Below are 21,216 nucleotides of genomic sequence, written 5' to 3'. Positions count from 1 at the left end.
TGTACTATCTACTACGGATGACAGATCTACTACAGACTATAAAAACTAATAAATAAAAACAAACCTAATGTCAATAATTATGCTTGTTTCGTTCAAAAACGATTGTTATTTATTTTATGAAAAATAAGAAGGTAGAGCCAAAAAAGGTGATTAATTATCTTTTAAATCAATTAAAACATTGTACTCGTGAAATAGCAATTTAATAAGAAAAAAAGTATTTATAATATCTATGATAAATTGAATTCAATTTGAAAGGAATTGACAATATGACAATGACACGAGACAATCAAAACGTCAAATATTATAAATTTCAATGCGAACTGTTTTCCATGTACATACATTGAACACAGTTGTGTAAAACATAGGGAAAAATAAATAGCATACAATAATATATTTGATATTGTAATTTTTATAATACTACTAAAACTGTAAAGGTGAACGTAAAAGTGATGTGGAATAAAAGATAAGATAAAAATATGGAGGTTTCAGGCGCAGGTACAAATAATTCACATTTTAAATATTTTATAAATATTTATTAAAATTTATTGAAATACTGTTTTACTAATTATATAATCAAGTACTTGTTAATATTTAAATGTCTGTTTTTTTTTTCTTCATTTAATAATATCTTAAGTTAATTTTTTGTTTCTTTGACAACAAAAGATGATAACACTAAAATCATTTTGAAGTGTGTATTAAATCTTAGTGTATTATTTAATGTCTTTGTTCTTATCTTATAACAGATATTCATTATATTATAAAACTGATTTCCAAATGTTTAAATTAACGTTACATAGTGTTAAAAAAATATCATTATTCATACACACATCTTGATTTATTAAGATTAAAATAGAATTATGTTTTAGGAAAATCACCAAACACGTCACTTTCGTTCAGATACAATGCAAATAATGAAGAATTAGAAGAATTGTTCCATGCATGTGATGATGATCCTCCAACTCCTCAGCCTGACCCACCAGTCAGGTCTGAGAGTGCTAGTCCAAAGAAAACAGAGAAGTCACCTTCCATAATAGATAAATATTTTAAATCCATAAGAACAGAAAAGCTCCCAGAGAAAGTTGAAGATGTAAAACAGGATCCTAAACCTGAAGAGAATCGTACTCCTATAGCACCCAAAGAGGCTACATCCTCCCCAATGAAAGAATATTTAAATCGTCTTGGGAAACGAAGTATCTCAGAAGTTGTTCCAGAAAGTAATGAGACTTGGAAAATATTTCATGATTTCAAATTTAAAATTGCACAAGCTGTTGAAGATATGAAAACTCGCTCAGGTGACGGTTAGTGTAACTTCTTAGTTCATATTTAAAATTATCATTTGTAGGTGTGAGAGTTTGTGTGTGTTTTAAAATCATAATTATTTTTATTAGAAACAAAAGATAAGACATTGCCAAGAGAAAATTCAACATCTGATTCTGAAGAATCGTCTGCTATGAAAGATGTAGATCAACAAAGTATTGGTGACACTGACAACCAGGTATGTTAACTTTTTTTTTCATATAAATACATATATATATAAGTTTTAGACTATACATTCTTTATTCAGGCTTAAAGCACCGTACAAGAATAAATACATAATAAAAGAAGCGGGAATAAATACATAATAATTTGTGTTTATAATTCATCTCGTGCTTAAAGTGTAGGAAAACATTGTGAGGAAACCTCCATGTGTCTAATTTCATTGAAATTCTGTCTCATGTGTATTCTAACAATCCCCATTGGAGCAGCGTGGTGGAATAAGCTCCAAACCTTCTCCTTAAAAGGGAGAGGAGGCCTTAGCCCAGCAGTGGGACATTAACAGTTACTGTACTGTAAAGAAGCGGGGACTTTGTTTAGTATATTACTCTTATTATTACTGTAGAATATCATCGTTACTACTATAAAGTGAAGTAAGAATAAATTATTTGTATTAATGCTTTGTGTTACTTATTGAATATAAGACGATAAGAGATAATCAAATTAAAATCTTTTTTTTAGCTTACAGTAATATATTTTTATTAAAATGTGACAATTTTTTTATTGAGTAATATTTAATACATACATATAAATAATAGTAATGAAATGCTTATATGAATTTAAAATAATTTCACTCGCTTTAAAAATAATTAAATCATATCCCGAAATAATAATCATAAAAAAAGATAACACAAATTGTTTTTTTTTACAACGTCACGTGATAAATGTCTTGTCAATAGGTATCGTCATTAGATAGCAGTATACAGAATTTATCTGATGTGACTCAGCCCTTAACAGCCAAGCCTACTGAGTATGATTTGTGTAAGGAATTAAATACAACCAAAAATCATTCGGAATCCAGTGATGACACACATAAGAATTTAGGTAAGTGTAAAAATAGAAATAATTTACTAACTCTAATTACTCTACGTATATAGTTTTTTTTTTAATAGATTGACTTGGGATGAGTCATTTTATTGCAAAAATGTTTCATATTTGATAATACGTAATATTAATTAAAGTCTGTTTTATAGATGTTAAATAATTTTTAATGTAATAAAATAGCGTTTTTTTTTTTTAAAGTAATCCTCACTAACGTTATGCGAAAGTGAATTTGTTTGTTAAACTTTCACGTCTTGATCACTCAATCGATTGTCATGATAGTTTGTATACACATTGTCAGAGGTACATAAAAGGATATTGGGTATCTAACACCCCCACCCCGCCCCCCTCCCTCCGCACACGCCGGCGGAAACTAGTTATTAATAAAATCAAATACATTGTTAGTTTCGAATGGATAAGAGCTACTTGTTTTACGTATACAACAATCTTTTTTAGCTTCTATTTTATCTACATATACTAATTACAGAGCTGAATACTTTGGTTTTTTGTTTGTATGTTTTAAAGTCTTTTTATATTAGATGTCTTATTAAATGAGACTAATTAGCATAATGTATTTTCACGCTATGACCCATGGGGGCGAAGGACTAACGTTTGTCGTTGGTGCGGTTTCACCAACGACAAACGTTACCGGAGCAGATAGTTTTTATTATAAAGCTGGGGAGTTTTAACTTTAAATGGTTAAATGCGTTTATATCGCGAACAGCCAGTCTGATTTGAATAAAACATTATTACGTCAGCTTGTTTAGTGAAGAACCTGAAGGCTGTGTGAACGATCAGAGCAATATCCAATCAGTCCTGCTAACAAATATTTATTCATTTATATATCTTTTTAAAACTCTGACGTTTCATGATGATCGGTTGTGTAGTTAAGACCTTAAAGCGTAACAAATAAACAAACTCACTTTGCATTCTTATAATATTAGTAAGGATTTATTTATTAAAAAAGCATTATAAAGGCCAATATAATGAGTGAAACACTTTGGCTTATATGTTTACATATATGTATACGTGTATACATATATAATAAAGTCATTGCAATATATTAAGATTTTAACTTAATCTTTAACTATGGGAAGTGAGGTTATTTTGACGTTTGTATTTTACCAAGTCTTGTAGAATATTTCACATCCAAATTATAAAATTGTTATAGCTAACAGCGAATCTGATTTAACAAAAGAATTACAAGACAGCCTAGAAGTTGAATCGGGCGTCGAAGCTCTGGAAGATACGATAGACGCTTTCGGTGACCTGAATCAAATAGATACGGATATTCAGAATCAAAAGCGTGACTCGGCTCATATACAACCAATTCCCACGTGTGCACCATCAAACTTCGGTCTTCCGCCTAGCAAGAGTAACTTACACAAAGAGGAGCCGACGAAGAAGCCTAAAACTTACTTTTTAAAATTTTCAATGTATCTCCTGACAATATTTCTTTTAATTAACTATATCCTGTTTCCAAATTGCCAAATTTGGAACGGATTTCTACTCGGCATCTGGTTCTTCTGTCTCGCGAGCAACTTTAAGGAATGGTTGCTGGATAACTACTTCAGCGATGAGCCTCGAAGAAGTTTCTTTCAGTTGAATCGTACAGTTTCGGCGCCTTTTATGTACACAATACCGTCGGTTAAGGAACATAGGCCACTCAAAAAATATGAGGTATGTCTTTTTTGACTAAATTAAATATAACCTTTTTCAATCAAATACGTATTAAAGGCAAACGCTATTTTATTTGCTAATAGCACTACAAACTTGATTGATACATATATTTTTAATAATAGAACACTATTCCAGTTGACAGCTTATATTCATTTTAATTTCTCTTTCAAAATTCCGATACCAACTTCGCCGACATTCAAATCGCCATTTTATCACAAAACCGTAATGATGAATGACCGATTATTTAGGATATCACGTCAATTCAATTCCAAAATTGTTTATTTGTCTTTACTCCACCTGTAATCGGAATAGGCTATAATAAAGTAATTTAAAATACATTTTGATTATACTAAAAAAAACATTTGTTTTACATCATTCATACTTTTCAAGTATACTTTGGTAATAGCGAACGAGGTCGTAATTATCTCGCAACGTTTTTTGTTTTTCATTGCATTCTTTTTGCGTCAATATTTTGAATAAAGAACGAAGAAATTCGTTTTTTACTTATTTCAACGCCATTTTTACAATTTGTTTTAATATAAACTTGTTGACATTGTTGATGTTGATTTTATACTACATAATCGCAAACGTGTAGTAAACAATCATTTTCTGAATAAAATACAAATGATGGTAACGCCGTTGAAACGCTTCTTAAAAATACTAGCTTCTATAAATCTGTGTGTGTGTGTGTGTGTGTGTCAAAGTATTTTTCTGAAATCATTTAAATATCGAACTCGTAATCATATAACGTCGACTCACACTTATGCAATGTAGATAAAAAAATTACAGCCAGTAATTGTCCTATTTTTCGGTAAAGTCTCCCTCTTAAGGAGCTTATTCCACCACGCTGCCCTATTACTGGTCGGATATACATGTCGTATGTAATCCGACACATGCAAATTTCCTCACGATATTTTACTTCATCGCCTAGCACGAGATATGATATTGAAATATATTAAATACGTCGTACATTAGAACCAACGATCTTCGCATAATATTCACGTATACTCTAACTGCGTGCTAAAAATATTTCTGCTTAAATGTAAAATTAAAAAATATAATTAAGGGTTCAATAATTTTTCTATGGACTATAATATATTAGACGCATTGAACCCTCCTTTTAAAGTCACGCAATTTGATCACGAATATATTAATATAAACGAGTACGAACTCAACGAGGTCTCAGTACATTATAATAAATATAATAAGCCTCTATAAATCAATGGTACGATGGTCGTCTACCGATGATGATACAGGCCTAGGGTCCGTAGGTTCTTCGTTTCGTTGTTTTGTCACTTTAGCAGAACACTAGTGTCATTAATTGCGAAAAACTGATTAATATTTATTTAACTAATTTTCGATTACATCTATATTTCTATCTTTGAAACTGAAGGAATTATAATTCGTATATATAGATTTGAGATCAAAGTATTCTTGAATTAAAACACCTTTATAATTTTCATTCATTGATATTGAATGATTTAATTTATATAAGTACAAAAAAATTTCAAGTCCGTGCGACAGAAGTCACTGGTATTCGCTTGTTCTTATATTTTAATATTTTGCAGGGTTGGATGAATCACTACCGGTATCCGGACTACGACCCCTATACATACCACATAAATAAGACAACCACCGCCTTTATGAAACTCGAAGGTATGTTCATATATACATACATATAACTTTATTGTTTTAAATTATTTTCATTGTAGCGTATTTTTGCGAGTAAAAATTATTAACCATTTTAATAGTAATTGTACCTACATGATTACGTCACTACCACTGGCTCTGAATGTGGATTGGAAAGAAACCATCATGAAACTCAGTTAATACTCTTTATTACATATTATATAAAGTAAATACTTACTATTGCGTGTAATAAATGTTTTCAATTTAATTTTGTATGTCCAACATGAACACCGAACGCGAATTCCACAGTTTATTATTTTATTACCAGCTATTTTTTAACGATTAACATGCCTATTCTATTAATGTTTCTTATTTTATTATAGTCTAGAAACTATAAAGGTTAATTATAAATAATATAAGACTTAAGCTTATAACTAGCAAAGGCTACATTTAGTACTAAAAGGTCGGTTAATATTAAATTCCAATGGAAACAGCTGAAAGTCGTGTTACACGTTACTTTAGTTTTTATTTATTTATTCCATGCCTTGTAAATTACACATTTGTTTACATTGAAAGAGCGTAAGCAAGAAATGTAAATATAATACTAATAAAACATAAAAATCAACATGTTTTTATACTCTGTGAAGTACAGCACTCACTTACGACCTTACACACTGAGAGCAACGTAATGTATAAAGAAATGATGCATTTGTTTTGTGTGAATGTGTTTTATAAGTCCTAACTAAAATATCAAAGTTAAACCGTACCGTATATATGTGTGTTTAGGATAAAATATTAAAGTCTTAAATTCCTTGGACATGAAAACATACCGACCAATGAAATTACTAACACAATCGAAATAATATAAAGATACTCAAAGGCAAGGACAACACGTCTGTGGAGATTTGAAGATATAAAAAAATGATCCTCAAAGGTTTCTAAGAATTAAAATTTTATATAATATAACACAGCAAAAATAGGTATACTTTACTGGTGGTATTTACTGGTGGTAGGGCTTTGTGCAAGCTCGTCTGGGTAGGTACCACCCACTTATCAGATATTCTACCGCAAAACAGCAATACTTGATATTGTTGTGTTCCGGTTTGAAGGGTGAGTGATCCAGTGTAATTACAGGCACAAGGTACATAAAATGTTAGTTCCCAAGGTTGGTGGCGCATTGGCTATAAGCGATGGTTGACATTTCTTACAATGCCAATGTCTAAGGGCGTTTAGTGACCACTTAACATCAGGTGGCCCATATGCTCGTCCACCTTCCTATTCTATAAAAAAAAAAGGTATACACCTATAATAAACGGTAAAAGATGGCAGATTTAGGCACCGTATTTTAATCGTATTATAAATATTTGATGTACAACAATGTACTTAAGTAGGTATGTATTAATTATACTATTCCTAAATGTGATAGTAACGAAGTTTTGATTTAATTAGTTATTAATATTGGTGATAATGATAAGATAATTAAAGCGCGTGTTCACGTTGTTTATTATAGGTATATATAATAACTCAAATGACACAATGCATTCAATTGACAATAAACCAACAAAATAATATTACATAAAGTTCTATTTTCAAAAAATATATTTACATTTAACGTTTCGTTAAAAAATATAATAATTATTATACAACAATATAAGTAAGGAATATAAGGAAGCTCAATGCTCTAATGTTATCTAACTTTTATTGTTATAAGAAATATTCTTTGAATTAATTCCATGACGCTACTCCAATTTTGGTTAGTGGATACATAGTACAGTACAGTAAATAAATTAATTCGCTTGTATTTAATTACAAAAATAAAGTCTGGTCTAGTAAATTAAAAACCTACGATGTTAAAACGATTCCTCTAAATACACAAATGTAATTAATTAAACAACGGACAAAACACTTGTAGGTCATTCGTTGCATGCGAACTAGTTGCCTATATCATAACCAACTATTTTTTTTTTAATAATCGTTTTTGTTCATGTGTAAGGAATATAAATTTCAAATCAAGCGATTAAATAGGGCTTTATATCAACATACTTCTAACTATTATGAGAAGCTTTTATAAAAGTATTTATTTTTAACTATTTGCTTATTACAGACCTGATAAGTCATTGAGTTATTTTAAAATAATTTCATATTTATACGCAAAAACATAATGTTTATTCAAGGCATATAAAGACTATATTAAAATTCAACAAGCTGTTCCCGAGCTTATCTTCCAAGCGTTTAAACGACTTTATGTAAAGTAGACGCACTTGACCTTAAGGCGGATTTTCTCGCGTATTTATAATATTAGTTCAAATATTTATCTAAAATGGTGATTTACTCCTTCAGAGAGACTAGCCAACGAAGGACACATACTTATCTTCGCTCTTATTTTATCCTCTAAATCTGATGGAACGGCGAACCGATACGATTTATGAGAACTTAAAGGCAATACTGACAACTTTATGGGAGTTAAATCACTACCAACTTCGAAACTCCCAAGCTGTTACTAAGAACTTATTGATAGTAAAATCCATTTATTTTTTTATAGGCCAAACTTGGGATTTTCCCAAGATCTCGGAAACTGTAGGATTATAAGATCGACGAGCCAGAAGAAAGTTACCTCTTTTAAAATTAAAAACGGTGGCGTTTTTTAAGATTCGACACCACGGGCACACAAAAAATTTCGGCCCCTAAATTTATGAAAAATTACGTATTTTATGGTTATTTAAGAGTAGATAGGTAACTAATAACTAGTTTAAGAGTAGTTGTTTGATGGTGATTAGGTAGGTTCTTCCAGTTCCTCTACTGGTGGTAGGGCTTTGTGCAAGCTCGTCTGGGTAGGTACCACCCACTCATCAGATATTCTACCGCAAAACAGCAATACTTGATATTGTTGTGTTCCGGTTTGAAGGGTGAGTGAGCCAGTGTAATTACAGGCACAAATGACATAAAATCTTAGTTCCCAAGGTTGGTGGCGCATTGGCTATAAGCGATGGTTGACATTTCTTACAATGCCAATGTCTAAGGGCGTTTGGTGACCACTTACCATCAGGTGGCCCATATGCTCGTCCACCTTCCTATTCTATAAAAAAAAAAAAAGTTCCCAAGGTTGGTGGCGCGTTGGCGATGTAAGGGATAGTTAACATTTCTTACATAGCCATAGTCTAAAGTGCGTTGGTGACCACTTACCATCAGGTGGCATTTGCTCGTCCGCCTACCTATACTATATAAAAAAAAAAACAAAATGGGTACCGATTGTGAACGGCGCCTAGGTTGCCGCCCGGACACGTGTCCCCTTAGCCATAGGATAAATACATCACTGATTATAATAATAATAATAATCCTAATTCACATAACATACAAATCACAATATCTGAAAAGTTAAATAAATATCAAGATCTCGCCATAGAAATTAAAACGCAATGGAAAGCTCAAACAGTACACATAGTCCCAATAGTCCTATCATCCACAGGTATCGTGCCAAAATCCTTGATACAAAGTCTGAACACCTTACAAATGCCAACATATGTCCTCCATATAATTCAAAAAGCCGTAATCCTTAACACCTGCCGTGTCACCCAAAAGTTTATATCATCATCCACTTTATCATCAACGTTTTTAATTTAAGCAACACTCCTTAACGCTTGGCTGCAGCCCGCGTTTTAAGTTTAAACCCTTCGAAAGAAGAGAAACTTTAAAAGTTAAATAGAAATAATAATAATAATATCCTGGGACATTTTTCACACACGGCCATCTGATCCCAAATTAAGCTTGTACAAAGCTTGTGCTTTGGAAACTAGACAACTGATATACTACATATACTACTTTTCTTTTGTAAATACATATTTATATCGATAATTACACCCAGATTCAGGACAAACATACATGTTCATGTACACAAATGTCTGTCCTGGGTGGGAATCGAACCCACAACCTTCGGCGTGAAAGGCAAGTATCTACCAACCACGCCGGCTCAATTATAATTTTAAATATACATACAGTAAACCTTGAAAGTACGTTGTCCCCATACATACATTTTTACCAGTGGTAGGTAGGCTTTTTGGGTACCATGGAATCATTAGTTATTCGATCACACTTCGATGACATGACATGACATCTTAGATCCCAAGGTTGGTGGCATATTGACATTGTAAGCAATTGTTTATTTTACACTATACCTATACCAAACAATTGAAACGACATTAAAACTCATCGAAATGTTATATGTATTAACAAAACAAAATGAATATATTATAATTATAAGAAGTATAAGGACATTTATTGGAAAAATATAAGAACTATTGACTTTTACTTTTATTAAAATCTGGTTTATAAATTATTATTGCAAAAATGATATTAGTGATAGGCCTGACCGTATTTCGAGCTGCCTCCCGCCAAAAGTGTATTACTTTTTAAAACCAATCTGACAGCATGACGTATGACGTTCGGAAAGATTGACTTATTCTGCTTATATATGTATATCGAAAACGCCTTATATGTCTTGCTCGTCAATAAGATCATGCAAAATTGTTTTGTATTACGTTCCGCGTGAAGGCTGATCGAGCAAGCAAGGGCAATTGACATATAATATCTTCGGTTAATACATAGTTATCTTCGTAACTTCAACTATATATCAATTATAACTTTGCTTGCATATAAATGCAGTATAAGAAAAAAATCTTGCGTTATACATATATAATTATACATCCCGGTTCATATACATATATAATACTATGTAATTGGTCAAACTTTTTTTGTATTTCCATGGAAATTTTAACGACCTTTTTCTTATAGTTAGCATTCGTTGATTTCCATACGGGATACATAAATATAATTGTATATGATTATAATATATATATTTTGATTAAAAAAAAAAACTACTGAGCTACTTATAGGGTCTTCTTAGTAGAATCTACATTTCAAACCGGTGGTAGCTTTATATTAGACTTATGACATTTATTTAATCTTGTTACTTGATGGGAGGGCTTTGTGTAAGCTCATCTAGGTAGATACCACCTTATATTCTACCGTCAAGTAACATACTTTGTATTTTTGTGTTCCGGTTTAAAATGGTGAGTGAGTCAGTGTAAATACAGGCACAATGAGTGATTAATAATTCGTACAGAACTAATGTTTATAGTAACTACACTACACAGCATTAGTGTTACAGTTAGGCGGGTCACTTGCCTGTTTGCCTAATAATTATAATAAAAAAATATCAATTTACAGTGTTTGTCTATTCAAATCTAGTATTTTTTGATTGTTTGAAATATTTTTTATTAAAATATACCTATCTATTGATTGCTAAAAGATCTTGGTAGACAAAATGCTTAATAATGACAGTTTAAAAAGAAAGTTATCCTTAGGATGCAATCTGCGCATATCATACACAAAAACGAAAATCGCAAAACGGGCGCTATGGGACGAGAAGATCGAGAAGGTCACATTCTACCAACACCGACTGTACAACCTAACCGGGGCGAAGGTCATTTTGCTCCCCAAGGGACTTGTTAAGAGACGGTAAGTTATTACTTTATATATATACTACTTAAAAGTAATAGTCACAAATAAAAATACTCCACCTACATACGTAATTCTTATAAATTTCAAAATAGTAATTTTATATTATGAATATTTTTGTAGTTAGTATGAAAATTATAGTTTCTTATTCAATGTATCACAAACTTTTGTCGACAACAGAAAAATTGTTGTTGTAAAACATTCAGTTCTATAATTATGCTTAGGTGTCTTTTTTTTTTCGTAAATCTTTTATTTTATATAATCCTGGCCCTATATTACCACTACTGTTTTAGTCGTGATGAGGTAACAAAATGACAGAGACATTTCGCATTATTATATATTCATTTAAAACTAAAGTTGTCGATAGAAATCTTAAAATAGGAGCTTTGTTCCATTACTAAACTTAATATTGCGACTGTCAGGTCTTTCGTGTATAAAAATTACGTTCCAATTTTAAATTGTAATTTCATATATAAATTAATTAAATGCTTACAGTTACGTCAGTCATTGTCACAATGACAAAAGTAGAGGAATTAAATATTAACATTGTGTTAATTACGCAAGGAAACAAAACATTTTTATGCTCTTCTACTTAATTACTTACTTACTTTTACATATGACCTTTTGCTTTTTTTTAGCCAAATATTATGTTATTTGACTGCTATTATAACATGCCATGTAAAACAGACCCGAAACACTTATTACCAATGTCATATACATTAAATGTCTAATTGTAGTAATTATAATGCACCAAAAACGTTAATGATTATATCAACCATTCGGTTTCACTTACGTCATTTACTTCCGTTATGTTTCGAGAAGACTACGTCACTAAATAGGAAAAGTTATTAATCATTTAATTATTTTAGTAAATTATAACAATTTACACAAACTTTAACTTAACGAAATAAAAACAAAAAAGTTTTATGCATTCTTATTTAAGTGATTTTGTTTGTTACGATTTTATGTCTTAACTACTCAACTGACAATTAAATTTTGCATACATGTCGTTAGGGGTGCAGAAAAGGATATAGGGTAGCTAACACCTGCCACCGCCACGGGCCTGCTAGTTAGTTATAGAAATTAAAAAGGTCATTTAATGTTAATAGTTATAAACTAAATATTCACCTAGGCACCTGGCATTTATCTGTAACAAGATAACCTATCTTCAGATCGTTTATAATTAACAATACTCCTCGTTTTGTGTGGATATATTTGTGGCAAACTTTAAAAAGCAAAATGAAATATAAAGATTTATCACTCAGTTTTATCGTCTTCTCTCGTGATACGCTTGATGCATTTTTCGCCGGAACAATCGAATTAGTGATTCAACGGCGATAAATTCCGCTAGGATTCTAAGCCGAAGTACAAGGACACTAATTACGTCTATATGATTATCATTTAATTTAAATTTATTAGTCTTATTCGCACATCGTGTGAGGCAGAAACAGTATTCTGTAATAACAAACTTGAAACTCACATCAGACAAATTAGTGTAATGCCCCAACGTGATATGCGACTTTAACCATAATATTGATCACATTTCAAAAACACGAATCAAACAGTATATCACAATAAGTCGGTTGTCAACATTTCACGGATGGGTAATAAATGGCGGGTTCAATCCCGGGCAAGTACCACTGAATTTTCATGTGCTTAATTTGTTTTTATAATTAATCTCGTGCTTGACCGTGAAGGAAAACACCGTGAAGAAACCTGCATGTGCCTAATTTCATTGAAATTCTGCCACATGTGTATTCTATCAACCCGCATTGGAGCAGCGTGGTAGAATAAGCTCCAAAACTTCTCCTGGAAAGGGAGAGGAGGCCTTAGCCCAACAGTGGGACATTAACAGGCTGTTACTGTTATAAATTGAGTTCTTACAGAACATCACTGCTGTATTAAAATATATATCATGCAGATACATGGTAGCAAGATTGCTACCATGCATCATCAATACGCTATTTTTTATATTTATTGTAATATTTTTATATGATTTATATTATGCTTTTGTTATATTGTGTACGATATGACCATTTCAATATCCTATAATGAACGTTGAAGGTAATTATGTTATCTTGACCTGAATGTTCGAGTGAATGACGAAACGAGAATACGTCTGAATGTATACATTTCAGCTTAACCACACTATTATATTTATGTCTAGCCGAACCCGCGGCTTCGTCGGCGTACAAGTCACGAAAATATTTCAATATCTGCCATTTTAACGTATATAATGCCTATTTCAATATATTTAGATACTGGTGGTAGAGCTTTGTGCAAGCTCGTCTGGGTAGGTACCACCCACTCATCAGATATTCTACCGAAAAACAGCAGTACTTGGTATCGTTGTGTTCCGGTTTGAAGGGTGAGTGAGCCATTGTAATTACGATTGGTGACCACTTACCATCAGGTGACCCATATGCTCGTCCGCCATCCTATTCTATAAAAAAATTATTAGGTAGCAGCGGTTAACTTATAAACATATTACCTTAAAAACAGGCAGATTGAAATCACAGCCAGGCACTTAAATTTTCATTATCATCATCGTTTGTATAAGCATAGAGAGAAATCGGAAATTGTGAGCAACCAAGATAGGTACGTGAACTTTAAGATGTTAAAACTTTTGATAAACTCCACCGATGTTTTTAGTTTTTAATCGTTTTGAAGATTTCTCCCGAACAAGCAGAAAGACTAGACTAATTGTTTTCCTTTTCGTATCTCACAAATAGCCTAGCATATAACAACTTTGGAATAACAGAGGTACACTTTAATTTTATTTATTTGTATCGATTCTCCTGACGAAATTCAGACAAGTTCCTTACGTTCTCGATAGAAATTAGCCAAAACGCAGGAGATAATTAATGTAGTGTAAGTTTAAATATAGATACGCTCTCTATTCCCATATATATTGTTATAAATTTCCACCTGCGGCTTTGAACACCTAAAGGTTTTAGGTTTCTTATGTACTTTTCTGTATCCCTGACATATGCAAAATTTCATAACGATCGGTTGTGTTAGAATATAAAAATCTCACGTTTGCATTTATAATAATACTAACGATACTATATCCTCAACTCTCGCAACGCCAACTTCTGTACTTCCGGCTGCTACTGAGATTCACATAACAAACACTCGATAACATGTATTGTACCGATAGGGGATATTACTTTCGGAGTTCGAATCCCTGGTCCTTATAATCTTTAACCGTATAAGACAGCTAGTGTAACTAATACCTAAGTACCAGTATGACGTAGTTCGTGATCCACGTATTATTCATTTACACATTTTTCGTTAAAAATTGATAAGAAAAAATATTCTAACGCAAAATGTCTTGACTTTGAAGTGAGCTCATTAAATAACCGGTTCTATATCAGACTGTTCTTACAGAATCTGTATAAACTAATAATCGCTAATTATTCTATATATTTTAATATTTCTACTTACAGGATTCGGCTGTTACTTTTTTAAATATGTTCAATGTTTATAATAAAAGGTCATCATTGGCCGGAATTATAAATGAACCACAATGATCGTTTTTACGATCGAAAATTATATATATGTATATTGGAAGAAAAATCTAAATTAATTTGCATTTTAATTACCTATATTTAAAATACTCTTCTTAATTAATTAATACATTCAAATAAAAAAAAAATTGTGATCTATCGTAAATATAATTTATAGGTAGAACGTTTTTCGTATTTAAGGAAGTTCTGCACCGATTTTAAAAGTAACAGCCTTATCGGTTCCCGTCAACCAAAAATACTATTGTCGCACCGTAAAATAACGCTCGACAAGAAATGGTCATTGACCTTTGTTCATTATTCCGTAACTAGCGCCCGTGAAATGAGGTTGAAGCACTTGAGTGACTGCAAGAGCTCTCGTAAACATTATCAGCGATTATTCATTAACAACCAATTTGTTATATGAATTGAGATCAATTCGACAACTTCTTTCAAATAAAAGACAAAATGACGAAGTATTAAGATTCGTTCTTAAAGTGAATTGATTACAATCGCTATCAGGTATGAGAATTAACATTGATTAAACTCATAGATCAAAATTACATTTGAAGAGCTTTTATATCAGACAAAGAAGTTACCAAACGTGTTCGATTATATTTTATTGAAACGACGGATTGGCGTTTAGCTATATATAATAAAGCTAAACTAATATTAGTGCGGAAGTAACTCTTGTCAGTCTGTTTTTTACCTTATAACTACTAAACCACTAAACAGATCGTTTAAATTTGAAATATCCTGAGACCTGAATATTGACATAGTCATATAAACTATCGAATGAACTTCTCGTAGTAAAATTATATATTATTTGTATTGTATGTAAGAGAACATTTTTCACATCGTCGGATAAAAACCATTGATTCGGTCGTTTCTGTTCATAATATACTTCTGTTATTGTTAATAACAGATGCCAAATCCAATGCTTATTATACCATGTAAATTCGAAAACTTTAAAATATATCACACTCATCTAATAAAGTATTGGTCTAATACAAATTTGCTTGGATAGTTATGCGTTAACCCTCGACGAGTTCGACGCATGATATAAAATTTGTTTCTGTATAATATCATTGAATAGAACACAGGTTACTTTTTAATTTTTAAAAATAATTTAGTGGCTAATAATTTCACAGTACAAAATATTTAAGTTATATTTTATCAATGAAATATAAAAAAACTCATACGAAATTACCCATATCGTATGTAGCTTAAAAGGTTTTAATCTACTCATAATAGGCGAAGATGAAACAAACCTCCTCAAAATAAAGGAGAGCTGTATAATAGGCAAACTATATTTAGACAACTTAACTGTCTAGTGTAAAATTTTATGATTTAAACCTTTTGTGCCAATAAAATACGTTTAATATTTTACACAAAGGCAATGGAGCAAAAAGTACCCGATTTGCATAATTTTGAACGAGAAAGAGAAGATTCAAGTGCTGGAGAAAGAAAATACACCTGCGGAGAAGAAGCTGTCGGAATCGTTAGAACCGAAAAAGAGCAAGGAGTTGCCGCTCGAGACGGAGAGCACAGAGACTAACACTAGTCCGGAGAAGAAAAGGAAATTTATATGGAGAAGGAAAGAAAAAAGGTATTGTTTATACTTTGATCATTTGTTTTTAATGCGTTAAGTGTCTTCGTCAGCTGTCCCTGAGTACACTGTTGAGTTTTAATGAAACTTGTATAAATTATCTCGTGCGTGGAAGTTAAAGCGTATTGCGTGCGACGGATGAAATTTTTGCCAGCCAAGGTTTTAGGTAATAGAGAATAAAGGACTTATTATTGTAATATACAATTACAATAATAAATATTTAATAATTTTCTTATTTTTTTTTTAGCATTTCACACAATGACGGAGAAACCGGTAAAGAAGGTCTGCGACACAGATTAGTTAGAAAAATGCATAGAGGTTAGTTTTTTATTATTTATTTTATATTGTAACATCTTTATCATTGGCTATATAGAAAATTGTAATAAAAGTTTTTATTTCTTATGAATGTAGGTAATACATTGTTTTTTTTCTTATATTGATCTATCTACTGCTCATTTGACGTTAAAATGAAATATAAAATGGACTAACAAGAATGACCTTGGTCTTAAATATTTTTTTTTTTAAATATTTCTACGACTGTTTATCCAGAACAAGTATTGTAATCTAGCAATATCACATAAATGTGACTCAAAACCAGTTTCATTGAAATGTTATTTTGCAAAATTAAAATAATTTATTCCTTTTGTCGAGAAATAAACACTGTACATTTTATAATAGCCAAGCATAATAATAAGTTAATATAGTTTTTATTATGTATATCTTCTCGGTCTAACATTCGATTGTCTACTGTCTTTTACTTGGTGATAGGGCTTTGTGCCGTCTAAGTAGGTACCACCCCGTAATCAAGTCTACCGCCAAACAGCTTATTATTGTTCCGCTTGAATTATGAGTGAGCTAGTGTAATTACAGGGGCAAGGGGCATACAATCTTAGTTTCCAAGGTTTTAGTTAAGGTTCTTACGGCGCCAATTTCTATGAAAGATTGTTTCCACTTACCATCAAGTGATTTGCACTTTTTCACCAAAAAATGGTAATTTCGCTACAACCGCACCGGATACTCTCAATTCGTTTGATATAAACATTGGTTCATTGAACATTACATGATATCTGCCTATTTTTCTTACTAGATAAGAAAATAGACAGCACGTCGACGGGCACTGAACATGAAAACCAAGGTCACGTCGATAAAAATACTCAACCGGAAGACAATGTTGAGACGGAAATTGAATTTACCACAAAATCTATCACCAGCACCAAAGATGACGACGAATATTTAGATGAAAGTGAGCTGTCTCGCATTAAGGAATTTTTAGAAGAAACCGTGAGTATCTATATCGTGTACACATATATATGTTACTTATATATTTATCAAAATTCACATAGATTTTCTTCCGTTCTCTCTAACCATATCCCCAACTTATTGCATATGTCGTCCTAAACACATCGCCTAGTCAGTGGGGCGTTTCTATATGTTTACAAACACCCCACTTTCAAATGATACAAAAATTAAACAATAGAGGTTGACGGTTGACGGTTCCCATAGCAATAAACTAAAACATTACTACATTAACAAATTGCTCCTTTGTTGCAGGAAATCGAGACAGGCGTGGAGGGCGCGTCGGAGGGGGAGTGGAGCGTGCACGTGAAGCAGTCCAAGGACAAACATTCGCACCTGCATCTGTTCGCACGCACGGGGCGGGATAAACACGAATGGTAAAACTCGAACACACTTCTGAAGTTCTATATTTTAAACACTAACCGAAAATCCAATTTCCAAAATTAAACGCAAAGTCAGTTAATTAACCTGACTGTATACGGAACGCTGATTGGTCGTCCATAGCGTTGATGTTTGTCTTTGACCAATGACCGTTCTGGATTTCGAAGTGTTTCGAAAACTTTGATTGTAGTATCTTAATTTTTTTATGGTGTATGCCGAAAAGTAAATATAATAAATATAATAAATAATATAAACAGAGTAATTTTTATAGTTTTAAAAATTTTTTTTTTTTAATTTTGTTTTTTTTTTCGTATATGTTATATATATGATATAATATGTCCGATATCATCGCTGTTTGTGAACTGATATTCTAGTTGAATTGCATAGAAAGAATACGAATTACTTTAATGTTATGTATTAACCAGGTACCGTCGCTTCATGATAGCGATATCAGAAGCAAACGCGTCCGTAGACAATTCCGGCTCCGAGGAAAAGTCAACTAGCGACAACGCACAAGAGACGAAAGACGGTATAGAACTCGCCGTGTATAAGCTATCGGAGAAGGACACCGTCGCGTTCGCTAAGGTATCTAGTTTTTTTTTTATAGAATAGGAAGGCGGACGAGCATATGGGCCACCTGATTGTAAGTGGTCACCAAACGCCCTTAGACATTGACATTGTAAGAAATGTCAACCATCGCTTACATAGCCAATGCGCCACCAACCTTGGGAACTAAGATTTTATGTCCCTTGTGCCTGTAGTTACACTGGCTCACTCAACCTTCAAACCGGAACACAACAATAACAAGTACTGCTGTTGTGCGGTAGAATATCTGATGAGTGGGTGGTACCTACCTAGACGAGCTTGCACAAAGCTCTACCAACTGTAACAAAGCTCGAATATCGAAATCGATATTTCAACAATGCTAATAAAATTTATCTATACAAAGAAATTAAATTGAAATGCCTGTTTGTGATTTCAAATAACGGCCTCTATTTAAGTTAATATGGCTATTATAGTTAACAAAACAATCATCTTTTTTCAATTAAAGTCAAATCAAATCACCATAATTATTTACGAATTTTGTTAAAAATAAATAAATTCTTGTGAATGATAACGTCGTTGTTTTTAGAGTAAAACAAATGATACCGTAACGGAGGGCGTCACGATATCTCCGTCGCACCCCGCGCCCTCTATCTTTGAGTCCTACGAGAAAACCTTCTGGCCGTATTTGCAGAAAATTATACAGGTAAGTTTTTTTTTTATATATATGTAATCAATTTATAAAAACTTTATTGTAATTATAGCCGAGATGGCCTAGTGGTTAGAACGCCTGAATCTTAACCGATGATCGTGGGTTCAAACCCGGGCAAGCACTACTGAATATTCATGTGCTTAATTTGTATTTATAATTCATCTCGTGCTTGACGGTGAAGGAAAACATCGTGAGGTAAACAAACCTGCATGTATCTAATTTCATTGAAATTCGGCACATGTGTATTCTACCAATCCGCATTGAAGCAGCGTGGTGGAATAATCTCCAAACCTTCTCCTCAAAAGGGAGAGGAGGCCTTAGCCCAGCAGTGGGACATTAACAGGCTGTTACTGTTACTGTACTGTTATTGTAATTATTAAACCTATCTCGATATCTGCATTAAAATTCTGTTGTTGAATTATTTCATTACGGCTTTCAAAATTATATACACGAAAGTTAACTTTTTATTATAAGCTTTTATATAACGTCGTCTGTTAGTATATACGGGACAAAACTTGTAACTAAATCCACAACTGACTGGTATGAAATTTAGCGTCCATTTTTTTTTAGATTTTTGACAAGTGACAATAAAAATCAATACTTTTTTCATTTGTTGCATGTATATTAAGGCTTGTGTTTAAACGTCACAGATTTCTTAATAAATTCGTGTAATGGTTAAGAGACTAAACATCCTCATATAAATACGTTTTTATAATTCCTCCTTTTCACAGCACGTTGGCATTTATATATAGGCTTTGTAACACGTTGTCTAAGTCCAGTTTATACAATTGGATATAGTAATACTTTGGGTTATTAAAAAAATACACTTTTTAAATAATGAAATATAATAACAGACACATGAAGCTCCGTCGAAACAAAAAGCTGATATAGGTGTTATGTGCCAGTTAGAGCCGACTCCTCATGAGCGCTCCAAGCACAAGAAGAAGAAGAAAGGCGATGTTCGATATTTCGTGTTTTATCTTATGTATTAAAGTAGATTACATACTAATTACTATCAGCCTTACTAATAAACGTTGTATAGCGAGCGAATTTAATTGTTTGGATAACTAGTTGCTTCGTGCGGTTTCACTCGCGTTTAGCGATACTGCTCTGTCCCCGTGACTCGTAGCGTGATGTCTCAATAAATAGGCTATCTAAACCAAAAAGTTTATTTTCAAATCGGACTGGTAGATTCCAAAATGAGTGCATCTTTGTTATCATTAATAATTTGATATTCGAAAGGAAAACCATTTTAGAGAAGAAAAAAAACCTGGTCGTAGACGGAGGAGGCACGGTGCTCGGTTTGTGACGTCTCCTCGATTGACGCGATGACCGCATGCGCTCCGCAATGCGCTTACACCATTCCGATACTCTTAGGACATTCGTCTCAGCTCTCAAGTGACCTTTTCTCAACTATCTTTTGCCTTGCTGTTAAAGTCAGTAGGAACACCAAAATAGAAAATAATGCCTTAGCCTCCGAACCGACGAAGTTATAAAGGCCCTTAAGTCCAACGAAATAAAAAAAAAAACAATTTTATGTAACCAATACAGTTGCTATAGAACGTTTATCAGTGCGGACTATGAAGTATTAATACTAGTAATTAGTAAACCATTGTCCACGTAACTTAAAAACATCTAACAACTAACGGTATCTTAAAATGCATTCATTTTTAATGTTTTTTTTTTTACAAATCGATAGAGTAATTGCTTAATAGTACATTTTTAGTTTGAGAATATGTAAATTTTAAAACTATGTACGACTGATATCGTTATATGTTTTATAAATTGTATCCTTGTATTATAACAATAGTTATAAATTAGTAATTGTTTTATAATATCTTTCACGTTTACTATCTATTTAATAATGTCGTTCCAAGATTTGATAAATAATAGGCTGTTTCTAATATATAAATATGGATCTTCCTTAAACTCATGTTTTGATGAACCCGTCTTTAATATGAAAAACATTACAGATTAAAAATATTTAACAT

General features: G+C 32.2%; 1 protein-coding gene across 2 annotated transcripts in view; it reads left to right on the top strand.

Annotated features, from left to right (window-relative positions):
* The first annotated feature begins 326 nt into the window (after positions 1 to 326).
* The window catches only part of LOC126770758 (testis-expressed protein 2), a 28,961-nt gene continuing 8,071 nt past the window's right edge, over positions 327 to 21,216 (top strand). The window contains exons 1-14 of one of the 2 annotated variants that reach the window (XM_050490301.1): positions 327 to 495; positions 867 to 1,298; positions 1,389 to 1,495; positions 2,214 to 2,358; positions 3,527 to 4,035; positions 5,604 to 5,691; positions 11,025 to 11,178; positions 16,081 to 16,293; positions 16,541 to 16,611; positions 17,381 to 17,574; positions 17,845 to 17,966; positions 18,396 to 18,555; positions 19,103 to 19,219; positions 20,080 to 20,184. In XM_050490301.1, the coding sequence (XP_050346258.1) occupies positions 477 to 495; positions 867 to 1,298; positions 1,389 to 1,495; positions 2,214 to 2,358; positions 3,527 to 4,035; positions 5,604 to 5,691; positions 11,025 to 11,178; positions 16,081 to 16,293; positions 16,541 to 16,611; positions 17,381 to 17,574; positions 17,845 to 17,966; positions 18,396 to 18,555; positions 19,103 to 19,219; positions 20,080 to 20,184 (2,436 nt within the window). In that variant the 5' untranslated portion in view covers positions 327 to 476. The remainder of the gene's footprint in view (positions 496 to 866; positions 1,299 to 1,388; positions 1,496 to 2,213; positions 2,359 to 3,526; positions 4,036 to 5,603; positions 5,692 to 11,024; positions 11,179 to 16,080; positions 16,294 to 16,540; positions 16,612 to 17,380; positions 17,575 to 17,844; positions 17,967 to 18,395; positions 18,556 to 19,102; positions 19,220 to 20,079; positions 20,185 to 21,216) is intronic. The other variant, XM_050490302.1, reaches the window with a different exon arrangement.

Source organism: Nymphalis io, chromosome 9 (assembly GCF_905147045.1).
Source record: "Nymphalis io chromosome 9, ilAglIoxx1.1, whole genome shotgun sequence".
NCBI lineage: Eukaryota > Metazoa > Arthropoda > Insecta > Lepidoptera > Nymphalidae > Nymphalis > Nymphalis io.
The sequence above is the reverse complement of the archived record's forward strand: the minus strand, read 5'-3'. Positions and strand labels throughout refer to the sequence as shown.